At 25.2% G+C, this 12868-nt stretch overlaps 1 protein-coding gene across 1 annotated transcript; it reads left to right on the forward strand.

Moving 5' to 3' along the window:
* LOC120083645 (uncharacterized protein At5g01610-like) lies at positions 1 to 2105 on the forward strand. Its single transcript, XM_039039479.1, has 3 exons — positions 1 to 471; positions 707 to 761; positions 1612 to 2105. Exons 1-3 carry the CDS (start codon positions 385 to 387, stop codon positions 1989 to 1991), a joined length of 522 nt encoding a protein of 173 aa, XP_038895407.1. The 5' UTR covers positions 1 to 384; the 3' UTR covers positions 1992 to 2105.
* The last annotated feature ends 10763 nt before the right edge of the window (positions 2106 to 12868 follow it).

The raw sequence follows: 12868 nt of genomic DNA on the forward strand, positions 1-12868 counted from the left end.
GAAGAAGAAGAAGTAAGTGCAACTACTTTTAATTCAAGGTTATACAAAAATTAACCATGACTCAAATAAATTAAAGTTGGGTTATGGAAGTAAATATAAAAAAAATCAATGAAAAAAATATACTCTTTCTGTGTAGTTCAACCATGACATGTTAGGTGATCGAACTATTTATTAAGCTCTATTCAAATTGGCACCAAAAGAAGATTTATACATTCTATTAAATTTTAATGGTCTAAAAAAGAAAAAAGTTTATTAGTTGGAAGAGAGTGACATACCTCCAATATAGAGGAAAATTAAGTAAATGAGATATTTTGTGTTCTAATAACTTAATTTTTGAAAGAGGGGAGTTTTTTTAGGGAGGCTTAGATAGTAAAAGGGGAAGCAATGGAGAAGGCAATGGCAAAAGTCGGAAGTTTTTGGATATCAAAGAAAGCAAAGCAAGGGATCACCAGTATCACGGCTGAATTTTCAGTATGTACTCAAAAAAAAAAAAAAAAAAAAAACAACCCTTTACTTCAATTCATTTTTATTCCCCTTACAATTTCCTTGATTTTTTTTCTTCTTTCTTTAATCCTCATGTGTAAAAAAAAAAAAAAATTAAAAAGTTTGTTTTAGTTAATTTTATTGAAATGTTGTTACTACGCTATTTCTTTCACTATTTTAGAGCACATGTTGATTCATTAGTTATTTGCAATTATGATTTTAGTCATTCTCCAATGCTATAGAGGGCAAGGCAAAATCGACATTTGAGAAGATTAAAGGTACAAATACTTATAATATATTATATAATTTTAGATGGATTAAAAAAAAATTCTCTGTCACGTGAAAGTAACAATTTAGTCTATGAACCCTAATAGGTAACGATTTAGTCACTATACTTTTAAGGAAGTATTAAGACCCTAAGTTGAGTCTTTAAGTCTAAAGTTAATATGTCAAAATTAGAAAATTCGATGAATGCGCAACTATTAAAGAAGAATTATTTAATAGCAACTTATGAAGTCGGTAGGACAAATACTCTCTAAATTTGTAATAGTTTAGTCACTGAACTAAAATAAATAACAATTTAACCTTTGTACTCTACCATTTATAACGATTTAATTTTTATTATGAAAAATATTATTAAAATTTAATGAAATTTCATACCCATATAAATAATCGGATTGGAAATCAAGTTATATATATATATATATATAAACTATTAATATTAAGTTATTACATAATAAACTCACTTGATTTTGAAGCGTAATAAAGATTAAATTGTTACATTTCAAATACTAAATTGTTGTCAACTCTAGTCAGGACTAAATTATTTCTATGAAAGTATAGGAACGTAAGGTGTTTTTTTAATTTTTTTTTTCATTCTTGTTATAAAAGCTATAAATAAATAAATAAACCTTCTATAATTCAGAGTGATCTGTAAATTTATTTATTTATTTATTTATTTATTTTAAAGATTAGGCTTTTGTTGTTGACCAAAGTTTCAAATCCTATATCAAAACATAAGAACAGAAGGCTCAAACAACACTGTATAATGTGTATAGAATGACGAACCACTAATTAAATGGAAAAACACATGACCTTTTTCTTTCCAATGGCGATACCGACGAGAAGGGAAGCCGCAGAAATCACTGCCGGAGCTACTCCGAGAGCACAATCTTCCGGCAGGATTGTTCCCAAAGAACATAATCTGCTACGAATTGGAGGAATCGAAGGCAAGGCTGGTGGTGCATTTAGCGTCGGCGTGTGAGGTTAGCTTCAAGGACTCGTCAATCGTGAGATACGCTACTCGCGTCAAGGCAACGCTGTCGGAAGGGAAATTGAGTTCGGTTGAAGGAATGAAGACCAAAATTGTGGTGTGGACCAAAGTCACCGCCGTCTCCGTCGAGAGTTATAAGTCGGAGAAGGTCTGCTTTGTCGCCGGAATCAAGAAATCGCGGCTCAAAGAAGCCTATGAAATGCCTCGTCAAGCTGTCAGGGTTAACGATTTCTGAATGTACGGCTAATTTTGGTTTATGACCCTGAAATTATCTGTTAATTATACAACATTTATATTTCCTCTTTTTTTTTTTCTTTTTGGAATATTATGATTTTCAAAAATATAAAAACAACGGAAACTATTTACCTAAAATAGTACAAATTTAATCTTCTGTGATAGAAATTGATAGAAGATGCTAATAAAAGTTAGTATCTATCAATGTTTCTTTTGTAAATAGATTGATATTTTTTTCTATTTATGAAAATTTTCTTTCATTTTTTCATTTTTCCTGAGACAGGGAAATATAAATTAAAACTTTGATTATAGGTCTAATAAAAATCTCTTTTTCTTTTTTTAATTCAACAAGAGATTAAAGGTGAATATTAAGGATGCAATGTCTAAAAAATCTCTAAATTAAAAAATATATAACTAACATATCTGTGCACATAAATTGTAAAAGAAATATAATTGAGAATTCTCAATACATTAAAGATAAAATTGAGAAATTAATTAGGCTGGTTTTCTCACCATTTCTTTGTTATCATGGGTTTTCTTTTTCTTTTCTTTTTCTTTTTTTTTTTTCTTTTTACATTCTTAACAAAAAAATTTAAATACAATTTTTTTTTTAATTTTCAAAAACTTAGACTTCATTTTAAACTATGACATAACAAATAAATCAATGATGTAAGTATGGTTTGTAGAATTAATTTTAGAAAAACCAAAACTAAAAATAAAATAAATTTCAAATGGAGCCTAAAACAATAATGAGAACATTGAAGACTTAAGTTCCACATGCTATTTTTTAGAGGAGAAAAAAAAAAATTCCACGTGGTAATTACTTTTTTACCCCGTCTAGTAAAAGTACCCATCCTTCACATTCACCCTTCTTCGGTAATTATTTATGGGCTTACGATTGTGGACCATAAAGAAGTGGGCCATATTCCTCCACAAGGCCCATAAACAATTTTGTAGTTGGGACGATGCAACTCCTATGATTATAAGGGATAATTTGTTCAAATTTCAAAACTTTTTCTTAGTACAATAAATGGAGGTAGGAACCTCCAAGTGGATAGGTAGTACATATCAATTATCGATGATTTTTTCACCTTTAACAAATTTTTATTTATTAAGTATGATAATCAAATAAATCTTTTTGTTTTAATAAAATATATCATAGATCTATAAATAAATAATTCATCGTACACTTTTATTTATCACATACTTGCGCTATCAAAAATACCAATATACAATTAATATAAGATCTAATAGGTTGAAAGATGTACTTAAAACAATGTAATTTATTTGTGTTGAAGGCCTCTCCATTGAAAACTAATGTAAACTTTTATATGAATATAATGGACATTATTTTAGAAGTGGCACTTAGAAAATTGAATATTGAGGGTAAAATTGATTGCCAAATGGCCCTATATGCAATAACTAATCCATGAAGGCATGAGCCACCTAACTTTAAAAGCCCATTTACTCAAAAAAAATTTCCTCTCACATCACTTCAATTAGGGTTTTTCTCTTTATTTATAATTCTTTTCCCTTTTTATCACTTTAGTTTTAATAATAATTATTATATTTAGAATGGTGGATATTTAATGTTCATCCATTGACTAGAACACCATGCATGGATAGGTTGAAGCCTAACTTGATATGTTATTAATGGGTGAATAAAGTTAGACTACTTTAAATTATTTTTTTGAATTTCAACATGATTGCTCATTATTTCATTATACTTATGATGCATGAACTTTTGATTAAATTTTCATTTATTTGAGATAATATTATCAAATCGAGCATATTTCGATAGGCATACGAGTGTGTTAATATCCATGATATCTATAGTTCGAATCTTCCTACCATCAATTATACTAAAAAAAAAAAAAAAAAAAAAAGAAATTTTAAACAACTTCCTTTTAAATTATATAGATATCCACTTATTTTAAGAAGAGATGTTAGTAATGTTATAATTAGGGTAAATCATCATATATTCGATAATTGAATATTATCTACTTAATGTTAAATTAAGACAATTTGTATTTTTTTTTCGTCAAGTACAATTAAGAATTTAAGTAAATATATTAAATAATTGTAACTTGGTCTTAATTTTTATTTTCTATGACAATGGTTTAAGTAAAGCTACTTAAAAAAACAAAACAAAAATGATACAAGACGAACTAAAATAATAATAATAAATAAATAAATATGACTACGAAGTCCCACTTGGATTTTCAAAGTGTATAATTTCTCTATTTTTTATAAGCCTAGAAATGGGGAATCTTGACTAATGAATTGATTAAGTTAATCGAAACTCTAATATATTCAAAGTGATTAGTAAAGTAGTTAGAAAATGACTAGACTAATCCAACTACGTATGACTTGACTTGTGTCTTATATATAATATTAAAGAGATGACAAATCTCCAAAATAAATAAATCAATTAGCAAACTTTAATTTCTTTTAAACAAAGTTATAATGGAAAATATATTTCTGGTCCCTAAATTTTGGGCGTAGTTTTTTTTAGTCTCAGGTTTTCAGATGTTACACAATTAATTCTTAAGTTTTGAGTTTTGTTTCAATTTAATCCCTAAATTTCAAAATATTATAATTTTAGCTTTGCGATTTGAGTTTTGATTCAATTTAATCTATAAGTTTCAAAATTTTATATTTTTAACCTTCATTTTTCATTAAATACTCAATTTCAATCTTTGATGTCAATTTATATTAATTAGTTAAAAATAATTATGAAGTAAAATTTTGAATTTAATTTTAGAAGTAATAAAAAATACTGAAAGTTAATTATAATTCTTTTGAAGAGTATTTAGTGAATAATCAAGGTTAAAAGTGTAAATCTTGAAACATAAGGACCAAATTGAAACAAAACACAAATGTCAATAATAAAATTGTAATATTTTGAAACTTAGGGATTAAATTGAAACCAAACTTAAAATTTAAGAACGAAATGTGTAACATTTTGAAATAACTAAATAGAAACTAGACCCAAAACTTAGAGACCAAAAAAAAATTTTCTAAGTTACAAATTATGAGACGTTAAATAGGGGTGTTCAAAAAACCAAATAACCCAAAAAAATCAATCAACACAACCCAACCATACGTTAAATGAAAAATTTTGGGTTGGGTTGGTTCATGGGTTCACCTAATATAACCCGAACCAACCCGAATTTATTATTACCTTTAAAATATATATTTTTTATTATTTATAACACAATTATTTATACATATATTGATTTTAATTTTATTTAATTTCAATATTTTTTTGAATATTTTATTTTTCAACAATTCTTAAAAAGTAGTTTCTTTGCTCAAAAAAAAATTTACTATATAAATTGAAATTGAGTTTTTAATCTTAATTCAATATATAAAAACAATTAAATTAGATTTTTACATATTTACGTTTTGTTTCTTTTTATAACAAAATTTTAAATAAATGATTCGATTAATCCAACCCAATCCAAATATTTCATAGTTGGGTTGAGTTGCGTTCATTTTTTTAATAAGGGTCATTTGAATTAAAAAATTGAACAATTGGGTTGGATCTAAAAAATCGTTCAAACCAACTCAACCCAACCCATTAAATATATTAGAGTTCTGGTAAAGTACGTTTTTTCAACCTAGTCTCTATTATTACTAAAAAGAGTTTCAATCCAACCATTTGTATCGAGTTCAAATTAGTGAATAAAAATTAGCTTATGATTAAATTTTACATGGTATAATATTTTTGTGAGTTGACAAAATTTTAGAAGAGAAACTGAACTACTTTAAAGAAGAACAATTAAAATTAAATTTTGCCAACTAAGTGAGAAGTTCATAGGCGAAATTATAAACTTTTTAACAAAAAGTTTACTAAAAAGATTTTTTTTTTTTCCCCTAGTAGTTTAATTCCAACTTTTCTAAAAGTGGAGAAAAAAAAATCTAAAGTTAAATCAATATTCAGCCTTTTAATTAGGTAGAAAATAGGTGTGAGTATCTGTGGGTCGATATCGGTTTTCCGATCAAATCGTCATCAAATCGATTATGATCGGTTTAGTAAATGTTCAAACCATCCTCAATCGTCTAGGAGTAAAAGTCAGTCAATTTTAATCGTTTTATTCTCTTTTTTTTATTTTTCGATTTGGAATTTTTCCAAAACCAACGACGATCGACCCCTCTCCTTCTCCAAATGACCGACTTCGATTCAATTGGTTTCATTCCTTTTTTTTTAATTTGTCAATTTGGAATTATTCTAAATTGACACTGATTGATCGACTTTGATTCGATCGGTCAACTCGATTTTTCGATATTCAGCTCTAGTGAAAAATGAGAATGAATTAATTGATTTTTGAAGAAGCTAAGAGCATGAGATTTAGATGGTGAAGAGATTCAAATAATAATGGGAAGCAGCTGCAATCATACCTTTTGAGAACAGACATCACATGCAAACTTCATAAAACAACCACCCTAAAAGTGAAACACTAATCAAACCCACAACTATTTTTTTTTTCTTTTTTCTTTCTTTTTATTTATCATCTAAAGAAGAAAATCAAAGCAATGTATATTTTTAAATTGAATATGGTTTCAATCCTTTTACATTACATATTATGTCAATTAAGCCTTCCTAATTTAAAATATTAATTAAGTCTTCGTTTGATAATTATTTAAATCTTGTTTGGTAATTATTTCATTTTTCATTTTCGTTTGTGAAAATTAAATTTCCATTTGATAGCTATTTTTTTTCAATTTGTTACCATGATTTGCATCTTTCTTAAAAACAAAAATAACATTTTTAAAAACTACTTTATTAATTTTTTAAATTTGGCTTGATTTTAAAAACATTTCTAAAATGTAGCCAACAAAATCTAGACTTAATTTTCAAAAACCAAAAACCAAAAAATCAAATGGTTACCAAACGAGTCCTGATTTTTAGCATCTATTCTACCTCTAAATTTCTTGTTTTATGTTTTCAAATTTCTACCAATAGTTTCAAAAACCAAGCCAAATTTTGAAAGGAAAAAAAAAAGTAGCTTTTAATTATTATTTTTTTTCCGTTTTTTTTCTAAGAATTCAACTCTTTACTTAAAGAAATATGAAAATCATGGTAAGAAACTGGAAAAAAAAAAAAAAAGGCTTTAATTTTTTTAAAAATAAAAAATCAAATGATTGTAAAGTGGAGCCTAAATTTGTTAATTTGAAATCACGCTTCTATTGAATTAGTTACATTTTCATTGATATGATTAATAAATTATTTTTTGGGCTGTTGCAAATATTGCAATCAGACCCAATGTATTAACCGATATAGGACAATGCAAAAAATTTTGTAAATATAACAAAATTTAGATCCAAATCTCAAAGTCTATCGATGATAGACTATATGACTAAACGAGTGTGTTAATGATAATGTCATTAAGGATAGAATCTATCACTGATAAATTTTGCTATATTTGCAATTCCTTAAAAAATGTTATTATATACTTAATTATTAGCCCTAAAAGTGTTACACATTGCAATTACCCTTATTTTTTTATAATTCAACATTATTTGGAGAGGAAGAGATTCGAATCTTTGTAACCATATTAGTTTGACTTATGTTCGAGATGACGATGAAGTAATTGACCTATACATGGTAAGTTGATTAGCATGTCTTATCAATGCTATTTTTAGAACATATTTATTGATAAAACATGTTGTATTTGTAATTGCAATATTATGATTGATAGGGTCAAAAACTATAAATTAACATTCTCTTTTTCAATACTTTAGAGTATGATATTCAACCCCTCAATCTCATTTATGTGAAAAGACTAAAATAAAATTATATATGTATGTATGCTTCCATTATAGTTTATGATTGATATTTCAAAAGGAAAGAAGGAAATTCTTTCCTTTGATGTTTCTATTTCTTTTTGTGTTTCTTTTCTTCTTCTTTTGCTATTTTACAAAAGGGAATTCATGATAATGTTGGAAAATTCCTTCTAAAGTAATTGGAAAAGCAATTATTACCAACAAAATCCATGTGGGTAAATTTTGGGGAAAATGCTTTTACTAATTTTTGATGATTATATATATATTAAAAGAAAAAAAAAAGAAAAAAAAAAGAAGAAGGAAAGTCAACCATATGAAGATTTGATTAATGTATGTAAATTAAAAGAAGAGCAAAGAAAATTGATGAACATCATGGGTTAAATTGCATGCATTAATTTAATAATCAAATGGGGAAAAAGCTATTTTGTATACTTTTGTTAAGTTATAGCAAAGCAAAGATTTAAAGATTATAGAAAGGGTAATTGCAAATATAATTGCAAGTGGGATTTTTTTAAGGCAAAATTTTCATATTATAAACAATGTCAAAGCTTATAATTTGACTAAAAGTCAAATGTAGCCCATCCATGGCATGTGAAATAATGAATCTAGGGTTGGTTGGTACCCCTTGTGCTTGTGATTATAACAACCATAACATTTTTTTTAAGTTTAAATCTTTATTTAGCAACAAGATTTTCTTAATTAATTTTTTTTAGAATATAACTCAACCAATATAAGTGATATGCTCGATTAAGAAATTAGAGACTCAAATCAAATCACTCCAACGATTGCATTAAAAAAATCAACATTTTAAAAGTATCAGTAAACCAAAATAAACATAGTTCAATTGGTATCTCAATAATCAACAAATTCGACTCCACATTGTTCACAAAATTTCATATAATTATTTTTTAAAAAGTTTTATTGAATAATACAGGTTAAACAAAACTAATTGAAGTCCATCATACAAAGTTTAAAACAATATATTAAATTTAAAAATGTGGTAGAGCTACATAATAAAGGATCAACTCAACCTATATACCCTTTCTTGCCTCACACTCTTCTACTGGTTTTATGGCTTGTGATGGATCTAAAGATTTTTACCATGTTTTGCCTTACTTTAAGAAGTAAGCAAGTAAACTATCTTGAAAGTCTGTCCTGCTTCAGTGCAAAAGGAATGAATTCAGTCAACTCTTTGAAAGTATTCTTGGCGAGCTAAACTCAATGAAATCTTTGTCTTGCATAGAGGTAGATGATTACTCGAACTCGAGTAAGGGAATGAATGGAAAGTTGTGACTAATCTTGGTTGGGTTTCGATAACTAACCTTTATATATAGAGCTACTATATCAATCAATTAGCGGTAGATACTGGTTTGATCTTTGTGCATCGTTCGGGATTGATGCGAATAAAATCAAATACGTTGGGCTTGATTCTGAGGTTGAATCGGATATATAAGTAAGTCAAACACAAGAAAGAAGTTCGACTCCAGCCTAAAAGTGTATGCATTCATAAAAGATGAAGTCCTAAATATGATAATAATTGGAATAATAGGCTACTTTGGTTCATATAACTAAATTACACTGAATTAGTATTAGTTTACCAAACTCCATAACTATTTTTTTAATTTAAAATTAAGATTTACCAAACATTATTTTACTTCTGTTTAAAAAAATTTCTAAAAGCACAACTAGAAGCAATTATTTTAAAAGTTACAACAATCTCCAACAGAAACTCAATTAACTTGATTTTTCGAGGAGAAAATAAAAAATAAAATTGTTTATCAAATGGTAATCATTTTAAATAACAAAATTGGTAGAAAGATTTCTAAATGTAACAAAAATCAATGATAGACAATAATAGACATCCTATCACTTATAAACGGTGATATTGTAATACATTTATAAATAAATTAACTCATTTTGCTATATTTGAAAATAGTCTTGTATCGTGTAAACAAATACTTTCTAAAAAGAAATTATATATATATATAAAGTGAAGCCTACTTGTTATTTGTTAAATATACAATTTATTCTGGGAGATTGTGATGTTTTTCCTTTTTTGGAATATTATTGAATTTAGTATTTTCCAAGTAACGAAACTAGGTCTATGAAAAATATGTGGTATAACTTTGAATTTCAAGTTCTTCGTGTCTCATGTGCCATCATCTTTCTATTTCTGAGAAGCTTCCATTTATTAGATCAAACTAGATTTTGTTGACCACCATTTTCATTCATAAAAACTAGGAATGTTCAAATTTCTAATTTTGACTTCCAAATTAAGAATATAATGTTCGTAAAGAATTATACCCAAATTTTGATTTTCGCCCATTCCTAATGCAATTAATTATATTGTTCCCTATTTTTATAAATATACAAATATTTAAAAACTTAAATTATAATACTTCAAAAATATTTATTTAGTACAAAATTTACAAACTTTCAACCTCTAAAAAGAGAAAATATGCATATGCTATAGTTGAGATGCTTAGATAGTTAACAAAAATATATTTAGTTATACATATATTTATATAAATAAAGGTAATAAAGGTTATAATTTATTTTTAAAAACATCTAGTTTCATTTTATTATTTAATCTAAAAATACCACGAGAGATCATCACATCACGTACTTGACCTGTTGATTAATCAACTCCCTATTTACGGGTAGTTGTTTTCCATCATTTTCATTCCTTGAAAAATATAGAGGAAAAGTAAAACTTCAAATCAACCATATCTACCTCTAATAATTGTTAAATCAAAATCCTTAATCCTATTTTAGTAGTATCTTATAACATTTTAACTAACTATGTATATTTTATTTAGTTTTTTTTTTTTAGTATAATAGGAGAAGAAATTCAAATTAAAGATTTTTTTTTTCGCCACGTATATATTTTATTTTATTATTTTATTAAGTCCATACCATCTTATTGATTTCATTGTCCATGTTAAATGTGACTATGCATCAAATAAATGGACTTTGTTTGTTTCTATATGCTTAGCTTATTTCTTTATAAGCTTTACCTATAAACTAATTTCAATTTAGTGAAATAATTGAAATGAGTACCCCTCAAACTAGATTTGCAAATCATGCCTGAAATTAGTTTGTAAATAAGATTTGATTGAATTACTGGTTTAAAGTGGGTTGTTAGGTGATTCGCTTTATTTATTTATTTTGGATCAACTGAAAACTAAATCGAATCTATTCGTTTTATGAAATAAGAAATCAAATTGATGTCTAATAAATGATGAAACCAATAGTTTAAATTTTGATTCGATTAGTTTTATGTTGGTTTGATTTTTGGTTTTGACTGAGTTAGGCACTTTCTTTCTCCTTCTTCTATTTTTCAAATTTATTTGGGTATCTATTCTGAATTGGTTCTCAAAATTTTTATCCGTTTTGGAGTTAACCAAAAATTAAATCAAACTAATAATTTTACAAGGGAGAGATTCAAACCAATATCCAATAAAAAACAAAACCAATAGGTTGGTTTTTATTTGGTTCAGTTTATTATTGGTTTGGTTCTTGATTTTTGGTATTTTCTTTTTTCTTCCAAATTTTTTGTTTTTATTTCTACTCTTATTTTGAATTAGTTGTTTTTGCTAATTTTGAATTATAATTGTGTCTATTTTTTTCTTATAGATTGAAATTTGACATTTTTATTTTTTCTTTGCAAATTTTTGAACAAAAAACATACATGTGTCACAATAATTGATATTTTTTCTTTTCTAAATAACAAATATATATGCACCATAATAATTAAAATACTAAAAGACGCCTAATATTAGAGTTTATTTTTAAGGGTATATATCGATTTAGTTCAATTTTGAATGATTTTTCATATAAAAAAACAATATGAACTAATATTTTTGGGTTTTCTCCAAATATAAATCAATATGTCGAATTTTATACTAAAAGATCGAATCAAACTAGTAAATTGGTTTGAATTGGTTTAATTTTTTGGTTTTTTTGGTTTTTTTTGTTGTACCCGTAATATATACTAAAATTGGGTAATTTTGTTTCTTCTCTTAATAATAATAATACATGGTTTTTTTTCCTTCTAAAAAGAATAAACATACATGCACGATGAAAATTAAAATACTAAAAATAGTAATAATACAATTCATTCTTCATCTAACAAAATGAAATATTAATTACACCGTTTATATAAACTTAGAGGTATATATATTATCGATTTGGTTTGGTTTTGAACTTTTTTTTTTTTTTTTTTTTTTTTTTTAGGGAAAGGAGTGTTCTTGAGAGAAAATGTATAGGAGAAGGAGAATATTAAAAGTTAATGGTTCATTTGATAACATTCTCGTTTATTGTTTCTAAATTTGAGAAACGTTTATGAAAATTGGGTCAAATTTGAGAAACTACTTTAACTTCCATCATTTTATATTTTATTTGTTAATTTTGTTAACTAACAAAATAATTATGTTATATTTTAAAGTTCTCTAATATTTAAATTTATATATTATTTTAAATTTTTAACATGTATATTATTTTTTTTATATATTTTAAATTTAAACTCTTAATATGGGAACCTTTATTTTATTTTATTTTTATTTTGTTGTTAATATATATTTATTTTCATCTTTTATATTTCATTTCTTAATTTTTTTCATTTCAAAAATGATTATGCTATATTTATATTTTATTTTTAAAATTCTCCAAATATTTAACTTTATATATTATTTTAATTCGATATGTATAATCTTTTATATTTCAAATTTTGAGTATTAAATTTTGCAATATTTTTTGTTTATATTTTATTTTTATTGTATTTTTTAAAATTCTCCAATATTTAGAATAAGATAGGCACTTTTATTTTATTTTGTTTTTCTATTATTTCCATCTTTTATATTTTATTTAATTTATTTATTAATTTTGTTTTTGAAAAATAATTATGATATATTTATACTTTATTTTGATTTTGATTTTTAAAATTCTCTAATATCTAACTTTATAAATTATTTTAATTTTTTAATATGTATAATCTTTTATATTTCAACTTTGAGTATTAAATTTTTGCATTTATATTTTATTTTTATTCTATATTCTAAAATTCTCCGATAATTTAGATTTACAATT

The sequence above is a fragment of the Benincasa hispida genome, chromosome 8, assembly GCF_009727055.1.
Source record: "Benincasa hispida cultivar B227 chromosome 8, ASM972705v1, whole genome shotgun sequence".
NCBI lineage: Eukaryota > Viridiplantae > Streptophyta > Magnoliopsida > Cucurbitales > Cucurbitaceae > Benincasa > Benincasa hispida.